General features: G+C 40.7%; 1 protein-coding gene across 1 annotated transcript in view; it reads right to left on the bottom strand.

Annotated features, from left to right (window-relative positions):
* LOC145415342 (monocarboxylate transporter 12-like) overlaps nt 1-20,680 on the bottom strand; it is an 85,493-nt gene that overhangs the window by 17,342 nt on the left and 47,471 nt on the right. Inside the window, exons 3-6 of the mRNA XM_080284618.1 lie at nt 17,153-17,399; nt 10,432-10,630; nt 9,619-10,233; nt 1,126-1,317 (exon numbers count right to left, since the gene is read on the bottom strand). Of these exons, the coding sequence (XP_080140744.1) occupies nt 1,126-1,317; nt 9,619-10,233; nt 10,432-10,630; nt 17,153-17,399 (1,253 nt within the window). The remainder of the gene's footprint in view (nt 1-1,125; nt 1,318-9,618; nt 10,234-10,431; nt 10,631-17,152; nt 17,400-20,680) is intronic.

The raw sequence follows: 20,680 nt of genomic DNA, 5'->3' as shown, positions 1-20,680 counted from the left end.
GTCGGATCACTTCCTTCTAAAACAGCTCCAAGCTCGTGCAGGGGGCGGGGCATCGGAGTGACGTCGTCTGGCTCTGGCATGAAACCCCAGTGTTCAGTTGACTCCTGACCATGACGGTGAGTATATGCTTGCACCACTCATCAGACCATGACACATTTTCAGTCCGGAGAAGTGAGGGAAGGGACTGAAATGTGTAAGGGAAGGTGTAGGGGTGTGAGGGAACCTACTGCTATATTATAGGCTTAAACGAGTCCTCACGTCTTCCCCTTATTCATTTTCCCGTATCATAAATGTTTAATTTGAGTCTGCGCTTTTATACATTTTGTTACTTAAGTCAACTGGAGTCACACAAGCCACGCCTCCCTGCGCACTGACGAAAAGTGAACCGACTTGGTATTAGTAGACTTAGATTATTATAATACGGAGCCCTGACACACACGTGTGTAAATATATATATATATATATATATATATATATATATATATATATATATATATAATCATCTTCAGCCGTTGTGGTCCACTGCAGGACCGGCCTATCCCTACCGAAGCAGGGACGGTACAGCCAATGTATCTCTACCCAGTGGCTTAGGCTGTCTGGTAGAGACTGTATGTAGGGTGAGAAGTGCTTGTGAGTGTGATTGTAGTATTATAGTGGCTTTGGATGTGTATGTAATCTGTGAACCAAGTGCAATCGGCCCGCCTTAAGCCGACTGGGTGCAAGCATACTAGTATGCGACAATGGTTCAACCACAGCACCCCTTGTATCCACCAAAGTAGCAAATGGCTTGGTGAACGCTTCCCAAAGTTTTTACAACTCTGGCTGGAGGCAAACCCTCGCTCACCTGCGTGCGAGACGCACACTCTACCAATATATATATATATATATATATATATATATATATATATATATATATATATATTATTAAGTATTATTTCTTGGGTTCTTTCTTGTATGCTACTTGTACTGTCCAGGTGAGTTGCATCAAGTGCATACAAAAAGATACTGAGGTGTAGTGTACAGGACACACTGCTACAGGTGGTGTTACACAGTGCCCAGACCCACTTCCAGTAACACCCTTAAATACTTTGAATTGTCGCACAGGTGCAGATGCCAAGGACTCACCAAAAAGGGAGCTGTTCAGGAGGAACCAGATGCTAGTGAAGGCGCCCGCCACACTAACGTAGTCAACGAAGAGGTGCTGCCCTAAGTAGTGGATGGCGATGAGATTGGCTAGTGAGTTGCAGATGCCAGCAGACATACCCCACAAGGCAAGGGCCAAGGTTATCAGGGTTAAATCCCACACCACACTGAAGGCTGGAATGACAGCACACATAAATCAGAGACTGAAAACACTTTATCTTAGGGAATCAAGGAATCAGACTCCTGTACATAGCCACGATGGGCGCTTTTTCTATTGCAGGAAGATGTACGTTAGTTGAGTATACTGTAGGTTAGGTTAGGATTTGGTTTGGTTGTTAGCTTGAGGGTTAGGTTATGTTTAGTTAGTACAGAATGAAAGAAAATATACATGGTCATCCAGACATGGGGAAACTTAACGTGTAGACCTGGTCCCATGCTGATATACAATTTGCTTTCCAAATCCAGTCCAGAAAAGGGTGCTGAAGTTCAGCACATTTTTCATGCCACCCTTTATGATCAGTGACTTACTATCTTCAGCAACAAGAGTCCAACAACCTTTCTTGCTTTTCTGTCCATTAGTTCTTTAATTCAAAGCAAGACTGATGACACTGATCTGTGGCCAAATATAATCTTGTGTCGTTTGCAACAAATTCAACAGGCTGCTTTTCAGATTTTATAGAGAAAATCATGAAAGGAGGCACGACTTTTGTTCCCAATATTTTCTAATGGTGAGAGGGAGGGAAGGAAGCAGAATACAAGACAGTGATGCATAAGTTTCATGGTCTCTATCATGTACTATGCTTTCTCGTAACAAGTGCTCTACATATACACTATATGGCATTTGGGGAAGGGAAATACACGTAATGGCAGAAGTACAAAGCTTGCACTGTATAACCCATGTATGAAATGCTTCCGTGTTGAATGTATTTCAAAAGTTGTTGACCTTTACCACTAAAGGCTAACATTAATCATCTCCAGAATATATAAATGTTACACTCTCTACATTGCCTTATCAGCATTTTCGTGTTTTTAGTGTGTGTGTGTGTGTGTGTGTGTGTGTGTAAATGGGCGTTTGTTTGTGTACATATGTACGTGTGCTTGTGTCTATGTGAACTTATGTGTGCATACATGATCAGACTCAACACCAGTCATACATAATAGGCAACAACGGTAATGGTGCATAATTTTGTTACTGATAATGTTCAGAATGGTTACAGAGGGCTAAAAAATTCCGCAACCAGCTGCAAGAGGGCACCAAAGCACAGACAGACATGTATCTCCCCAACGCTGTGACGAAGACATGCGGAAAAAATTAAACCATCTGAGACACTCTTCTTAATGATGGGGTTTTCATTGTATTTCACCAGTTGTTAGTTTTCTTCAGACGGAACTAGGAAGATAATTGTTTCTGACTGTACACAGACGAAAGTATGAGGTGCTACCCAAAAGTTCTAGTAATTTGAACAGAAGGAGCCAACCGTTTGCAGTTTTGCCTTTTGCCGCTACTCTAACTATTTCTGTAGAGAAAAGGTTATTTGGTTGAATAGTTGATGAGAGAGTCGCTAGGAGAGAGTAATGGTGAGACGTGTAGAAGTCAGTGTAGGGCTTCTCTGTTCCGTTATTCTCTTCGCATTTTAAGTGGGATGATGAAACAGGCAGAGTTGGGTCAGTGAAGTTTATTGTGAGACACTTGGACAAAAGTTAAGAGCTTGGCGTGACCCGTATGGTCTATAGTTAGTAGCAGTTTGTGCTAGCTACTGTCCTTCTACTTTACTCTCACTCTCCTACTCCCTTTCTCCTGCCTCCGCCCCGATTGTTTTCTCGGGCCTGCTCTCCAACCCATTCTCACTCTATCTGGCCCTCATGTTAACGGGCCTTCTCTCCAACTCCTTCTCATCCTTTTCTCTGATCTTCGTATAATTTGGCCTACTCTCCAACCCCTTCTAATCTGAAGGGAAGCTCTCCGTCATTATATACAGCTTGGAGAGGATGTGTGTGTGTGGCAGATTTCCTTTCACATGGACTAACCGCCTAGGGCTGGTTACCCCACGTGTTTGAATACGTCATGAAATTCTTGGTCGTCTGGACTACGAGGAAGTTTGAGATACATCATATGGTTAAGGTTTCTTGATGGTCTGGTACAACAAGGTTGTCGATATACATTATATGAATTGACATACCTAGTGAGAAACTGTATTTCCTCAGCAGACACTACTTCCTGTGCCTTGTGTTTATGAGATCTATACTAATGCCTATATAATGCCTATATAATGGTTACACTAGGAGTCAGCAGCACCCCTTATACGTCAGTGTGGCCTCGGCCGTGTCTGTGAGCGGACGTGTTGTTGAGCTACACTTACTGTTGTAACTTGGTGTGTAGGTGGTTTGGCGGTTTTGCAATGGGGGACCTTACAGAACAAGAACCTGCATCAAGTTCTGCTTCAGGATCAACAAGACGGCTGCAGAAACTCACTGGTTGCTTCAGCAAACCTTTGGTGACAATGCCATGTCCCAAAGCAGAACATTTCTCTAGTACAAGTGGTTCAAGGAAGGACGAACGTCCGTCAAAGACGATGACCGTTCTGGACGATCATCAACGGCAACAATACCAGAAAACATCGGAAATGTTCGTCAGGCTATCCTTGCAGATCGTAGACGAACTATCCATGATGTTTATGATATTGTTGGACTGTCGTACGGGAGAGTCCAACGCATTTTGTCGAATGTGTTGGGCATGAGACGCATCCCTGGAGAATTTGTGCCAAGACTGCAGAGTAACGAGCAGAAGGCACATCGCATTGCAGTTTGCAGGGAGCTCAAGAATCAGGTCAGAGATGACGCCATCTTCATCTCCAAGGTTATAACTGGTGATGAATCATGAGTTTATGGTTATGACCTGGAGACAGAGCAGCAGTCATCACAACGGAAGTCTCCCAATTCACCGAGGCCGAAAAAAGCACGTCAAGTTCACAGCAATGTCAAATTGATGTTGATAATTTTCTTTGATATCCAAGGGATTGTTCTCAAGGAATTCATCCCAACCAGTCAATCTGTCAGCGGAAAGTTTTACTGTGAAGTTTTACAGCGTCTGAGGGAGAATATCCGCCGCAAATGTCCAGAACAGTGGAAGAACAAAGACTGGGTCCTGCATCATGACAACATCCCTGCCCACACATCAGTTGTTGTCCAGCAGTTCCTGGTTTCAACTAACATGGTAGTCATTCCCCACCCACCCTATTCGCCTGGCCTTGCCCCCTGCAACTCTTTCTTGTTTCCTAAACTAAAATTACGACTGAAAGGGCGTCGATTTGACTTAGTTGAAGAGATCCAGACAGAATCGCAGGAGGTGGTCAAGACCATCATTCCTGAAGCCTTGCAGGGATGCATGGACTCGTGGAAAAAACGCTGGGACCACTGTATACATGCCCGAGGGGACTACTTCGAAGACGACAGTGAGAACTAGGAGGTAAGGTAACTTATTCCTCTACAGTATTCAAATTACTGGAACTTTTGGGTAGCACCTCGTCTATCCCCGCTTAGGAATGTGGCTGTACCTTCTGTTTTAAAATTTGCTTTTAAAATTTGCCTTACAAGTAGCAAGTGACATTTCTCGTTCTGCTCAGTTATATAAGTACAGCTAGTTCTCATAAGGAGCTGCTTTTCTTCTCTATGTTTCTGTTAAATAATGTTGACAGTTAAAATCCATTCCTACTCATGAAAAAAAGACGGCCCCTGGGATCCCATTTTATCCATTTGACTTGCTGTACGTTCCCACTTTGTTCCCAGGGATATATTGCCCATGGACTTATTTCTGCCATGGACCTATTTTTCCCATGGGCTTAATTTCCCACTATCCACCCACCTACCTACTCTACCACACTTGCCTACCTACCCACCCATACTGCCCACTCACTCACCTCCACCCACGCTGCCCCCACTTGCCCAGCTACACCCACCCCCTCAACCTTGCCCACCCACCTACCCACCCAACCCTGCCCACTCAATTACCTACCAATCCCTGCCCACCCACTTAAGCATCCAACCCCACTCGTCCATCCACCCAACTCTTCCCACCCCCCTACTGACCCAACGCTGCCCACCCACCTACCCATCCAACTCTGCCCACCCACCTTATTCTCCTGCCCACTCCACCCATCTATCCTCTCACCCATCCCATCTGCCCACCACCCTACCACCCGCCCACCAAGATTCACCATGTTGGCTTTATTTGGTGACTCGTGCTTGCCTGAGAAAATTTGCAGGGCTACCTTTTTTTTTTATGGATGAAGGAGCCATAGGCCTGGCCCGCAAATTGTTCCCAAATTGTTCCCTTCAAGAAAAAACAAAAACAAGATAACATAGTAATAACCTTTCCTTCACAAAAGAATCCCATTATCGTTGTTCCCATATCATTATTGAACTCACAATGGTCAGTTCTGGACAAAAAGTAAAAAAATATATATATATATATTTTTGAATGTTTTGCACATTGCGATTTCCAACCATTTCACATCGTCGCGTCGTGCACGATTGTCAGTTTTTTCCCGACACTACCTTGACTTACTCCAACTTAATGCAAAAAGAATAAGGTCAATATCTATAACCGTTCTCGTGAAAGAAACGAACAGACGCACAGACACTATAGTGTGTCACTGATTCCAATCATTTCACGCCATGTCATCGCGCGTGATCACCAAAAATTTTTTATTGTATTCTTCTGACATTCCCTGCACTTACCCGACCTAATGCAAAAAGAATCAGGTCGATAACTATTACCATTCAAGTGAAAAAAAAAAAAAAAATCAAACACACAGACATACACACACATACACAACTCGACTTTATTATATAGATTTTTAAGTTACAGTATTGATGTACTTGAAAAAGGAAGTTAAAATCTTTTCAGTAATTAGTCAGCAAACTCCACCATGCTGATTTGATACTTTGATCATCAGGGTTGCACTGTGGCACCTATTGTAATGCAAGAAATTTGGCCACCAGTGTCATGCAAGGGACTTTTGATACCACCACTAATGCCACCAGTGTAATGACGGAATATTTTAGTCATCAATAAATGACCCCAGCGTAATGAAGGAAATAATAGAAAACCTCCAGTATAATGCTGGGAAATTTTAGAGTTATGAGAAATAGGGTAGTGATCTTATTTGAGGATTTATGGGAAATGTGGTTGCGTGAACTTTTGGAGAGTGCGTGAGCCGTTAGATATTAAGCACACTTTGCGGGCCACTCATTCTCGTCTGTACCATACCTTGAAGGACAACAAAACTCGACCTTGAATTAACTTAACCTAAGATTTACTATACATTAATAACAGACAGATTACTCTTCAAACTGGGAACGAACCCAAACGAAATAATAATGACGATCAACACTACAAATATGAAACTTTACAAGCTTAATTAATATTGAAAGTATATTGATACACACATATATATTAATCCCGTGGACACAGTTGGACTCTCGGGAAGACTCAAGGAATAATGATGCACATGAATATATTAATCCCGTGGTCACAGTTGAACTCGCGGGAAGAATCAAAGAATACTAAGACACTCTCTTAAAATTAAACTCGTATAACTCCAGAATCATATACAGAAAGTCACAAATGTTATAGGAACAGTGATCAAAAAAACTGTAATCATAATGGAGTGTAAACCAAATGGACCAGCCGATATATTCGTTATTTAGTCTACATGAACTAGGTAAAAAAGGGGAGGCGGTGTGAGTGTGTGAGGTGTTTTGGCAGTAGCTTGAAACGGACGATCTGCAATGTTGAAGAGAAGCGGCGGTCTCAGTTAATCGGTATAAGAGGGATCAGGGGAAAATATAACTTATTTAACTTTCGAATATGAGGACTTATTACACAAGGGAGAATAAAGAAGGGTGGAAGGATGAGAGTTCGACACTAACCTGCAATGCTGAAGAGAAGCGGCGGTCTGGCGTTTTTTTTTATTTTATTTTTTTTTTTTTTTATCGACCATTGGGGCCGAAGCCCCTGGTCATTAAGGCTAATATATATATATATATATATATATATATATATATAGATAGATAGATAGATAGATAGATATAAAATCAATCATTCATTTCCTGTGGCACCCCACGGGATGCATAGGGCCTCAATAAACTCTCTCCACCAATATTTGTCTCTTGCCATCTCCTTCAGGTCCCACCAACACTCCTCTCCCGCTTCTCTTTTCATTGTCCTCAACCAGGTTTCCCTCGGCCTACCTCTACCTCTTCTTCCTCTAGCAATCCACTCTGGCACATCCTGTATTAAACTACCTTCTTTTCTGTATATGTGCCCCAGCCACTTCCAGCGAGACAGTCTCACATATTCATTAACTGGTTCCACTCTCGTCATATCCCTTACTCTTGCATTTGTAACTCTGTCTTGCCACTTTACCCCAAGAATCCTTCTCAGTATTTTATTTTCAAATCCTAATACGTTCTGATCTGTTGCAATTGTACTGTACCATGACTCATGCCAATAAATTAAAATTGGTCTAACCATGGACTTGTAAATTTTCACTTTAGCACGTACCGAAAGCATATTGTTATTTCAAACAGATTTCAACATTCCAACAGCTCGCCAAGCCTATCTAATACTCTCCTCAAAATCGTTGTTTAATAATCCATTAGATGATACAATCATTCCCAGATATTTAAAGTTTTCTACATTCTTCACCACATTATTCCCAATTACACAATCGATTTGGTTCTCCACGTTCATATTAATAATTTCAGTCTTTCCACAATTTATTACCAATCCCACTTTTTCTCCTTCCTTCACCAGACAATCAAGCACCCTCTGCATCTCGTAAATACTTCCGCAAATCAGTACAGTATCATCAGCATATATATATATATATATATATACACGTTCATACACACATACACATGTACATATCTATCTATCTATCTATCTATATATATATATATATATATATATATATATAATTTTTTATTGTGTTTATTTTTTGTATTTTTACTTTTTTTTTCATTTCTTGTGTTTTTTCCTTACATTATCTAATTGGGAAAAAAATGCCTAAGAAACCTAAAGTCCCTAAAACTAATAACCTAACAGACCAATCGCTAACCTTTACTGAATCCTAAAAAGACAAATAGCCAAACCTACAGTAATGATAAAAATAAAAATACCTCGACCAAGAAAACACCATCGACTGCAAATATGTAATGCCACTCAACAGTACATACCTGCACTCATCACCTGGTGACTGTCAGGCGAGGCACAACCTAATATAGGGGACATCAATATATGAGAGAGAACCTGACGAGTCAGGAACATTTCCATATACGTCAGCTGTCGGCCCTAATTAGAATAACATAAGCAAGATGGTAGAATATATTTACATACTATGTATAAAAAGTGAAGAACCTCGCCCAACAGACCACCATCGACTGCAAGTGCCCAATTCCTTTCTCTATTGCAGACATGCACACATCAGCTGGTGAGGAACAGGGTTTAACGTAGGGGACATCAATATTAGAAATAGATCAGTGGGAGGAGGAACTATTTCAGATATGTCAACTGTCAACCCTAAATCAGCCTTGTGCCTTTTATACTAAACCAAGACAGTGTCCAGGAATCGGCTAAAACTTTAACGGATTACTTTATATTATTGTCGACTCTCTAGGATCTTCGAAGAATACAAGAGATACGTTCGCACTAAACATACATAGCAAAATGACTTACGATGTTGAAATTTTTGCGATAAGCGTACAGGAACTACTATCATAACAATGCCAAATCAATTAGGAATTCAAATAGTTTTTTTTAACTGCGTCGAGTTATATGCCTACGTGACTGTAAACACGTTTCAGTAACATGAATTTCACGCTTCACAAACGACTGTCTTCAATATTCTTACTTCAGACACTTTCAATTCACCACTGCATAGTACAAAAGGGGAAATCTATTAACTTTGGCAAGTAAATCTCTAGAATAGAAGATATCAGGAAGACATTCGCTATTTTTAGGCCTTACTAAACTTTGGCAGTTATACCTCTTTGTTGGTCAGCGCTTGTCCATATGTATAACAATTAATCATACTTACATTAAAACTTGACTTAATACTATCAATATCAGAATCATCACATTATGATTATCCACTAAGACTAAACTTAAATATACAACTTAATGGTTAAATCATGAAATGTACAGACTATATGTATAATATTACCTAAGATTACACTTACAATACTAGCTTATACTAATACTTAAGTTTATGGCACTACACTATAAACCACACCGATAACTTCCCCGAAAAAAAAAAAAATGTTAAACACATCTGAAATCCTTTAAATAGTTCACCTTCACTTTCATAGTAAATAGACAGAGACACCCACGCACACATTCAAATAAGATGCTGTGATATCATAGAACATGTAACTTACGTGTAACCTGGACTGTGCATAATGTAGTTTTCATACCTAGAATAGAGAGGCCCAGGCCAGCGATGCCGGTCATGTAGCAGACTCGTGTGTTGAACCAGGAACAGTCTGTGAGGGAGGCCACCACCATACGACTCACCACACTGATCATGTAGGCCAGGGACATGCACCACGATGCTTCAGCCTGTGTATAGCCTCGAATTTTCATTACGATTGGTATTAATGGAGGAATCTGAATACAACCACTATTCAACAGTGCAAATGTGACAGCCAGAATCAAAACTCGCATAGATTTGAGTGCCTTGAAATTCTCCTGTAAAGTGTGAGTTGCTTTCTTCAGCATTTCTCTCATTGTCCTGGTGGAGGTATTTCGGCATCTCAGCCTTGTCACAGCCTGAGATGACCTTGCACTGTGCCACTCCACGGGGTGAAACGCCATCGCAGCCACACAAATGTTTAGCGAGATGGCTCCAACAATGATAGTGGCGCCCTTTTGGCCAAAATGGTCCTGAAGGAAGGTGATGAGGGGCGGACCCACTATTCCTCCCATGCCAGCCCCACAGTACAACACCGCAAAAGCTCTGCCACGCAGCCGCTTGAAGTAGAGTGGTGAGATGAGACAACATGACGCAAAAGAAACTCCACCTCCAAGTCCTGAAACAAAGCAGTGACATAAATTTTCCTAAATATACACAGAAAACAGTTGAAAGGGTATTATATCTTATGGAACACAGTTATTCTAATCCAGAAAGTCTTTGTTTTGAGTAATAATATACTTACCAATACAGATAGAATATGCAAAAAGGAGAGTATAAGCGGATGAGGCAAAGGCTGATAAAACCATTCCCAGACCGCACAGCACTCCTCCTGTGAAGGTTATCTTGCGGTATCCCATCAGGTCAGTGAACGGAGGCACAAGTGTAGATGAAAGGAACCAAAAGACTATGGAGATATTGAAGATCCAGGTGGTGAGTAGTGAGGACGTGCCCAGGTTGAGCAGAAAATCCGAGAACAGAATACCGAAGCATGCTTCGAGGGTGCCACCGATGCTCTGTTTGGTAAAGAAGCAATATATAGAAAATACAGACCATGAAGATCGTGGCTGAACAAGGAGGTGTCTGAAGCTGAAAGGGGAGATAGGGCAGGGCGAGATCAGCAATGCATAGTGATCTTTTTGTTGGGACTATTCATATTGTAAGGTAATATGTAGATCGAGTTTCGTACGGAAATTGTACCCTGAGCTTTAAGCTTTAGTTGAGAATGCTTTGAGTGACATAGAGTCTTAAACTGAACTGTCTGAATGTCACTTTCTGATACGGAGACTCTCATGTGCTGCATCTGACAGTGTGTGTGTGTGTGTGTGTGGGAGAAAGTGCACCAGATACTGGTTTCGAGACTATGGTCAGGCAATAAGTAAATTTGTTCATGGCACAACTGTAAGTCATTTTGTTGTGATGATAACATAGGTTCATATCGATGGCACTTCTGTCCAGGAATGTGTTGATATGTTGTGAATATTATAAGACTTGTCATGTGTTTTAACATGTAGGTAAGAGTTGTCAACCTGTTCCTGTTGCACCTTTCATACCACTTCCTACCATTTTAAGCTCCATTTGTTAATGTTCATGATAAAACTGGACCATTGTTAAAGACATCTTCAAGTCTGTAAGTACATTCTAACCATGACTGATATGTCAACTAGATGTCTTCAGGCAATTCTTCTTAGAAATATTTCAGCCAAACCAGTTGTTTTACTAGGTTAGATTTTACAAAATGTCGCAGTCTTTACATAATTACGTAATTTCCCTTTATTATTTTAAACATGGGAAGATCAAGGTACTCGTAAAACTTTACCTAGGCGTGTTTTGATTTGCACCGAGAATTCAAAATTTCACTCATATCTAGGCCATCTGATAAACTTTGTAGGGCCCCGTTTTTTAATTAATCTGTGCAGATAACTGCGTATAATATTTTGTTTGGGCAGACTTATCTTCAAATGGTTGTTGGAACTTTTATAATAAAAATATTTTAAAATAGATCGTTAATAATGAATGCACTCTGACGACCAATTAGCTGCCAGGTTTCAAAAACTTAAGGCTCGCCTCTTCACAGAACAGATGGAATAAGTTCTGGTTAGTGTTCCATTCTCCATCCTCGGCACATGACCAGACCATCTCAGAGAAATCTCTTAACGCATTCAGTAACACCCACTTTAACACCAAGGCCACTTCACTTCTTCATTTGTCTGCCTCTCCATGTAACTCCACATATGCCTCTCAAATAACTCATCTGTCATGCAGACATTTATCCAGTTACTTCAAACCAACGGAAGCTAGGAATCATCTACATTGGGTAATACGCTATTTATCCGTTAATGAAGATACGGTTTTCAGCTTATAATTATATGTCAGCATTGCCCTACATGTAGAAAATGGAGGTATAGATGGATGAACTGATTGATAGGCATATAGACAGATAGATAGATAGATACATACATACATAGATATAGATATATAGATAGATAGATGGATAGATATAGAAAGATAGATAGATAGATGGATAGATACAGATAGGTAGATGGATATATATATAAAGATAGGTAGATAGATACATATATACATAGACATAGATAAAATTATATATATATATATATATATATATATATATATATATATATATATATTCATATATATATATATATATATATATATATATATATATATATATATATGTATCATCATCATCATCAGCCGATCAGCCGTTGAGGTCCACTGCAGGACCGGCCTATCCCTACCGAAGTGTCACGGGGTTTTTGAGATTATACAATATTAAATAATAATATTCAATAATACTTGATACTTTAAAATGTTACTTGAGAACAGGGACAAAGAACTGACTTGTGAAAATCAAGCAATTATTACTTTATGCCGGCTTACTTCGCCGATTCTCTAAGGACGAGAATTTATAAACTTTCTCAACAGTACACAGCAGAGAATAATTACTCACGCGTGCTGTTTGTTGGTACTGTTAGCCTCTGGAGAAAGTGACTCCACCCCTGACAATCAATATCTAATGCTATTAATAATACACAAGTTCTTGCTGGTGCATTAACTCCTAGATGGCACAATGGATTTAAGTTAATAAAGGACTGGCCTAAGTACCAGTTATGAATAATGCAAAGCGTTATGCAAACTAGAAGCGATAACTAGAATAAGCTTAATGTGGAGAAATAAAACACAAGTTTACATTACATTAAACTCAAGAAAAAGAACTGTTAATTTATTGATTACAAGGAGTTAAATTTACTTTACATGTTTCAAAATGAATTCAAAATAAGGAGAACACACTCACTCGCTCACTCAAAGGCTAAACTCTTAAGCCTAGGAAAAACGAAAGAAAAATACTGCTCAGAAAAAGGGCTAGGCAGGATGAACTGGGCGTCGTTGCTGAGGAAGGACACTGCCACACACGCTGAACCTCTACTCCGGATCACACTGAGTGGAGACTTCAGGAACCCGCTGAAGAATGACCTGGTCTCACAGCGCTTCAACCCTAACTGAATTCAAATTGTGAGAGAGGGGCGAGTGTCGGCTGCACTCTTGCTAACGGAATAAATGCAAACGATTATGCCCATAACAAATCACTCAGCAGATGCGCTGATGTCGCGTGCTAGGACGATCACTTATGAAACAGTGAAAAAATTTTCTGAAAACACTCCCAATCAGGTGAATACGTGGCGGAGGACTGAGTGATACTTACTGGGATTCCACTAGAATTCGCGGTTTCCCACAAAGTTCAATGTCAAGAGTATTTAGACAGAAAATCGCGCCAACTCGTGACACGAAGCAGGGACGATACAGCCAATGTATCTCTACCCAGTGGCTTAAGCTGTCTGGTAGAGATTGTATGTAGGGTGAGAATTGCTTGTAAGTGTAATTGTAGCATTGTAGTGACTTTGGATGTGTGTGTGGTCTGTGAACCAAGTGTAATCGGCCCCACCTGAAGCCAATTGGGTGCAAGCATAATAGTATGCGACACTGGTTCAACCACAGCACCGTTTACGTCCGCCAAAGTAGCAAGTGGCTCAGTGAACGATTCCCAAAGTTATTACTCTGGCAGGAGGCGAACCCTCGTCCACCAGCGTGCGAAACGCACGCTCTACTAATGTACCACAGAGGCTCCATACATACATATATATATATATATATATATATATATATATATATATATATATATATATATATATATATAAAATCTTTATATAATCATTTTATCTATATGTATGTATGTATGTATGTATGTGTCTACCTATCTTTATATATCCTTCTACCTATCTGTATATATATATATATATATATATATATATATATATATATATATATATATATATATATATATATATATATATATATGTTTGTGTGTGTGTGTGTGTGTGTGTGTGTGGTAGGTGGGGGTGCTCGCCATCCACTCACTCGATGTAGTCCTGCTCTCGGGTGTCTGCCCTTTCCTCTCCATCCTTCTTTCTTTCCATTCTCTTGTGTCTTTCTTTCCTTCATTCTTTCCTTGTCCTTCTGCCTACGGGTGACTTTACACTTCCTCTTCTGTCTTTCGTTCCTTTATTCTTTCCACTTCCTTCTGCCTGTGGGTGACTCTACACTAAGTGACAAGCCAAATGGTTTCCTGTGCACAAGGAAACCATTTACTACGCTCGGTGGTAACCATATAACCAAATGTTGGCGCCTGATGTTTTAGTCGGTAATTATTGCGCTCCAATCAGATTGAGCCGGTGAAGGTTTATATCCAAGGGGTGGTTGGGGTTGATTGCTCATGTAATGCCACTCAAGGATGAGTGAGGCTGGTCACTCTCATCTTAAATGTCGGGACCAACTGCCTAGCCCCGGACTCCTAGTCTCCTCATGGGGCGATGTAGGATTGTATGATGGATGGATAGATGGAATATATATATATATATATATATATATATATATAATGTGAGGAAGAAGGAACCAAAGGCAACGAGCCCGCAAAACTGTTCCTTCAGAGAGAAAAACAAAATGCAAGAGAGTGCCAAATTCAAGATCCGATCATTTCGAGATGCCTGGACACACTGCGATTGAAAGACTGGAGATCATAATAAGCAGGAAATACAGACAGAGGGAGACAGTTCCAGAGTTGACCTGTTGCATAAATGAAGGACTGGGAGTAACGGTTAATTCTTGCATTAGAGAGTTGGACAGAAAAGGGATGAGAATTTGCTGCTAGACGGGTGCTACGCGCCCGTCATAGAAGTGGAGGGATGCAAGCAGACAGTTCAGAGGAGTAGTGACGATTGAAGTTGCGACAGAAAAGACATAAAGATGCAACAGTGTGGTGAAGAGACAGAGACTGAAGGGAGCCAGTTAGAGGAGAGTTAATGAGACAAGAAGCCTTTGACTCCACCCTATTGAGAAAAACTGTATGTGGGTAGCCTCCCCACACATGAGAGTTGTACTATACACAGGGACGAATAAAACCAGTGCATAAAGTCAACAATTGTGCAGGGGTAAAGAAGGTACGGAGTCGGCTTAGCACGCCTAATTTCGTGGAACCAGTTTTTACGAGAGATGTAATATGATCTTTCCAAGATAAGACCCGAGTGAATGAAACCCCATGAATGTTAACGGATGATGCAGGTTTGAGCTGGATATTATTAAACTTTAGTGGGTCCTCCTTTGGAAGATTTTGTCGGGTTGGTTGGTGTAAGATCTGAGTCTTTGATGCATTAACAACAGCAGGATTATTTTTACCCCCGTCAGATACAAAACAAGTCAGACATTAGGTGTGCCATAGCCTCATCCTTTGCTTTTTGAAGTAACTGCTGAGATGGACGTTGTGGCAACTGATTGGAAAAATGAAATTTGGAATCATCAGCGTATGAATGGATAAGGGTAGATGTACAGCTTAGAAGAGAGTTGGTGATTCATAGATATCCTCAGAGAAAAGGAAAGACGAAAATGACCCGAACGCTTTCCCTCTTGAAGATGTGATTTTTTTTTAATGCGAGGAAGAAGAAGCCAAAGGCCACGGGCCTGCAATTATTGTCCCTTCCAAGTGAAAAACAAAATACAAGGGAGAGCCAGATTCAAGATCTGATCATTTCGAGATGCCTGGACACACTGCGTTTGAAAGACTACTGATCATAGGAAGTAGGAAATACAGACAGAGAGAGATAGTTGCAGAGCTGACCTGTTGCATAAATGAAGGACTGGGAGTACCGGTTAACTCTTGCATTAGAGAATTGGACAAAGAAGGGATGAGAGTTTGCTGCTAGACGGGTGCTACGCTCCTGTCGTAGAGGTGGAGGAATGCATGCAGACAGCTCAGAGGAGCAGTGACCATTGAAGTAACGATTGAAATGAGATAAAGATGGAACAATGCGGCAAAGAGACAGAGGTTGAAAGGAGTCAGTAAGAGGAGGAGAGTTAATGATACGAAAAGCCTTTTACTCCACCCTATTGAGAAGAGGTGTTTGTGGGAAGCCTCTCCACACATGAGAGTTGTACTCCACATAGGGGCGGATAAAACCTCTGTATAGAGTCAACAATTGTGCAGGGGTAAAGAAGGAACTGAGTCGGCTTTCCACACCTAATCTCTTGGAAGCAGATTTTACAAGACATATAATATGATCTTTCCAAGAAAAGTCACGAGTAAATGAAACCCCAAGCATGTTCAAGGATGATGCAAGATTAAGCTGAATGTTATTAAACGTTAGTGGGTATGCCTGTGGAAGATTTTGTCGGGTTGATAAGTGTAAAAACTGAGTCTTTGATGCAATAAAAAGAACCAGATTATTTTTACCCCAGTCAGAGATACGAGCCAAGTCAGACATTAGGTGTGCCATAGCATCATCCCTTGTTTGTTGAAGTAACTGCTGAGATGGACGTTGCGGGAACCGAATGGAAAGGTGAAGGGTGGAGTCATCAGCGTATGAGTGGATAAGGTTAGATGTACAGCTTAGAAGGTCAATGATGAGTAAAAGGAAGAGAGTTGGTGATAGGATTACACGAATGGTCTGAAACCATTTTCGTGTTTACTTCCCTCTTCTAGTTTACCGTTATACATGATTCACAGACAAGGGTACTGACTGACACCTAGCCTAACCACGCTGAAATCTAACTTAACCATGTTAAATGTAACTTATTCTAACTTCGTCATACTAAAACATAACGTAACCAAAGTAGATGAAACCAAATCAAAGCTAGTCATATTTTAACCTAAACCTGCTAAGCCCAATGTAACCAGATCTAAGCTAACCACACTTAAAACAAACGTGACTATGCCACATGGAACCAAATCAAAGCTAACTATACTAAACCTGAAGTAACCACGCCAAATGTAATCAAATCCAAGATAAACAAACCTAACGAAATCTCATGTAACCAGTTCCCACAAACACATATAATCTAGCTTACCTGTTAACCAAATGAAGCCAAATCAACCATAACCTAACACCTAACCTGTCCTATCCTAACCTAACCAAGCCAATATAGCCTAGCATAACACAGGCCAAATCGATGTAGGTAAAGCCACTAACCATGACGGTGAAGGTGCCCAGCATGACCAAGTAACCCCAGCCTCCGTCAGGTGCATCAGCCTCGTCATTAAGGCTCGGCTGCGTCTCTGGCCCACTGTCTTCCCCTTCAGGTTTTCTTGTAAGTAGTTTGTTTGTTTCCTTCACACACTGGACACCTACCTCACTGTTCTGGTGTTTAAACTTCTTGTCCTGTTGTAAATTAGCTTGGCGTAAAGATTCTGTAGACTCTTTCTCCAGTTCTTTCTCACTGAAGCAATTGGTGTTATGATTATGGGTGAAACAGTCCACTTGATAAGTTGCATCTTTCTCACCGTGTCTGCCCTGACAGGGATTGTTGTTTCTTCCTTGTTCTGATGGATATGTTTCTTTACTGACCGAGAATTCATCACTTACATAACCTCCATTCCTATATGGCGTTCCCACAATAGGGATCTGGCACACTTCAGTCGACCCGTAAGTTGTCCACCTCATCGTGAAAGGGTGCCTAGTGGGTGCAAATTTGCCTTTCCTCTGTACTGTTGTGGAGTGAGGGTCCTCTTACACGGGGTTGCCAAGATACTATGCGGCCAAGCCGCGGCACACAGCCCTCGAATACTGAGTAAATGTTTCGTAAGTAGGCCAGACATTAAAATCTGTCCTTGATCTCCTTATTGATCTTAGAAGTACACTGCAGCTTATGAACAGGATCCTTTGGTCTCCCTAGGCCTGTGTAAACCTGTGAATCCTTCAGTGTATCAGCAGTGTTAAAATCCAGATTAAGAACATGAATGATGCTTCAATATGAAAGTATGGCAGAAACTGTGATGATGGGCAGTATTTTCTTATTTAAATATAATGTAATACAAGTCATGCTTCAAAGTCACAAAAATGATATATTATAATCTTTATTCCACAGACGCTTCAATATAGTCGTTAAGTGCCAGAGTTTTCCACCTTTCTTTTTTTGAAATGTAAACTGTAGTGTGTATCAGACATTTGGTATACACTATACTTTGCAGGTACCATACATATATACATACATACAGCTTTGTAGGACAGTTTTCCATATATCTTTCACAGACTTTTTTTCTCTTTCTTTTTCCTTTTTAGCTAATGGCTTTTTTCCAGGCTGCACATTCTCATACAGTCTTCAGATCCTGATGTCCCCTCTCAGCCCCTCATCCTATGTCTTCCTTGGCTGGGATAAAAATTAATAAATAAATAAGTAAACTACAATCAGCTCCCTACCGTACCCATGTGTTCTTTCTGCAGGAAGATTAAGGAAGTGGCAGTTAATCCCACAAAAAGAATCAAATCTTCGTTACGAGAGCACAAATGATCGTCCTTATAACACGGGAGAGAACATGCAGACCCTTCCCATCTCTACTTCCTCCTCTAAACAACAAATCCCAAGTTACAACAGGAAATCCATCTTAAATATGTTTGAAAATCCTCGCCAGTTTGTTCTATTGGCTTATGTATAGTGAAGAAGTGAAAGAAGTTGTAAGCTGCCTTCATGGGTTTGGAGAAATTATATAAGACGGTAGATGGACAGGGAATGTGAAAGAAGTAATAGGCAGGTAATGTGGAAGGAGTAATGGATAGGGAATGTAGATGAATTAATAGACAGAATGTGGAAAGAGTAATAGGTAGAATGTGGAAGGAGTAATAGATAGAATGTGGAGAGAGCAATAGATAGACAGGGAATGCGGAAGGAGATAAAGCAACAGGAAAGAAAGGGAGAGGTATGACGATAGGAGGGTAAACATAGAATGATAAAAGTGAAGGGAGAAGTAAGCAGCACTACAAAAGGTGAGTGGATGATGGTCGCCACCACCTACAACCGTAACATACAATAGGTTGAGAGATTTAAAAAATATTAATGTAAGTCTCCATTACACAGTTTTGAAAGATGCCAAACGAAAAGGGATGTGAAAAGAATGGACGTGTTTAATTTGTGGCAAAATATTTGGGTTAGTGTAGCCAGCACGAAAATGTTAAATTCAGAGTCACGAAACGAGGTATGTGGGACAGTGCAGGGTGTAACGTCTGACAAAGCTCTCTCTCTCTCTCTCTCTCTCTCTCTCTCTCTCTCTCTCTCTCTCTTTCTCTCTCCAGTGATCTGTTTTTGCTAGCGGCATAGTTCATTTAGGTGCTCTGACGTTACATTTGAGCGGGAGAGAGAAATAAATCAGTCGGACGCCACATTCACTTTAATTTGGGCGAGGAGTTTAAACAGAGTATTGGGCGCCGATTTTTTTTTTTTTTTTTATGCAAGGAAGAAGGAACCAAAGCCCAGGAACCGCAAACCGATCCTTCCAAGAAAAAAAACAAAAACAATACACCAGAAAGACGAATTCAAGATTCGTTCATTTTGAGATGTCTGGACACACACTGGTTTTGAAAGACTGGAGATCATAGGAAGTAGGAAATACAGACAGAGGGAGACAGTTCCAAAGCTGACCTGTTGTATTAATGAAGGACTGGGAGTAACGGTTAACTCTTGCTTTAGATAGTTGTACAGAAAAGGGATGAGAGTTTGTTGCTAGACGGGTGCAACCCGCCCGTCATAGGTGTGGAGGGATGCAAGCAGCCAGTTCAGAGGAATAAAACTCGTGTACAATGTCAACAACTGTGCAGGGGTAAAGAAGGTACGGAGTCGGCTTAGCACACCTGATCTCTTGGAAGCAGATTGTACAAGAGATGTAATATGACAATTCCAAGATAATTCTTGAGAAAATTACACCCCAAGAATGTTTTAGGATGATGCAGGATTGATCTGGATATTATTAAACATTTATTGTCGGGTTGACAGGTGTAAGAGCTGAGTGTTTGATGCATTAAAACAAGATTATTCTTACCCCAGTCAGAGGTACAAGCCATGTCAGACATTAGGTGTGCCATACCTTCACCCCTTGTTTGTTGAAGTAACTGCTGAGATGGATGTTGCGACAAGCGAATGAAAGGTGAAGGGTGGAATCATCAGAGTATGAGTGGATACGGTTTTGATGTACAGCTTAGAAGGTCATTGATGAATAAATGTAAGAGAGTTGATGATAGGACAGAGATCTGAGGAAAACCACTGTTGATAGATCTAGGGGAAGAATGGTGACCGTCCACAATAGCAGCTATAGACCGACCAGAAAGAAAACTATGGATGAAGGCACAGATAGAAGGATAGAAATCGTAAGAGGGCAGTTCGAAATTGAAGATTTATCCCCGGCTCGATCGAGAGCCTTTGAGATGTCAAGTACGATGGCAAAGCTTTCGCTAAAGTTCCGAAAGGAGGATGACCAGGGCCTGTATTAATAAAAACTCCTAGGAGTACTCCTAAAATTACTACTAAAAGTGGTTGTAGCTGAGAGTTGCTTCTAAAAGTTCCTCCTAGGAGGACTCGTATTAGTAATTTCGCTCCTACCATGAAGTGTTACCAACACAAAGAATCTCTGCTTAACATATATTAATAATTACCATTACAAAGCCTTAGAGTATCAGTAAGTAGTTTAAAAATGAAAAACTAGTTTTTATATATAGAAACAACATCTATTT

This window comes from Coenobita brevimanus, chromosome 102 (genome assembly GCF_032717465.1).
Source record: "Coenobita brevimanus isolate Jiangsu-jjx chromosome 102, ASM3271746v2, whole genome shotgun sequence".
Taxonomy (NCBI): domain Eukaryota; kingdom Metazoa; phylum Arthropoda; class Malacostraca; order Decapoda; family Coenobitidae; genus Coenobita; species Coenobita brevimanus.
Note: the sequence above shows the minus strand (reverse complement) of the source record. Positions and strands in the feature narration are given on the sequence as shown.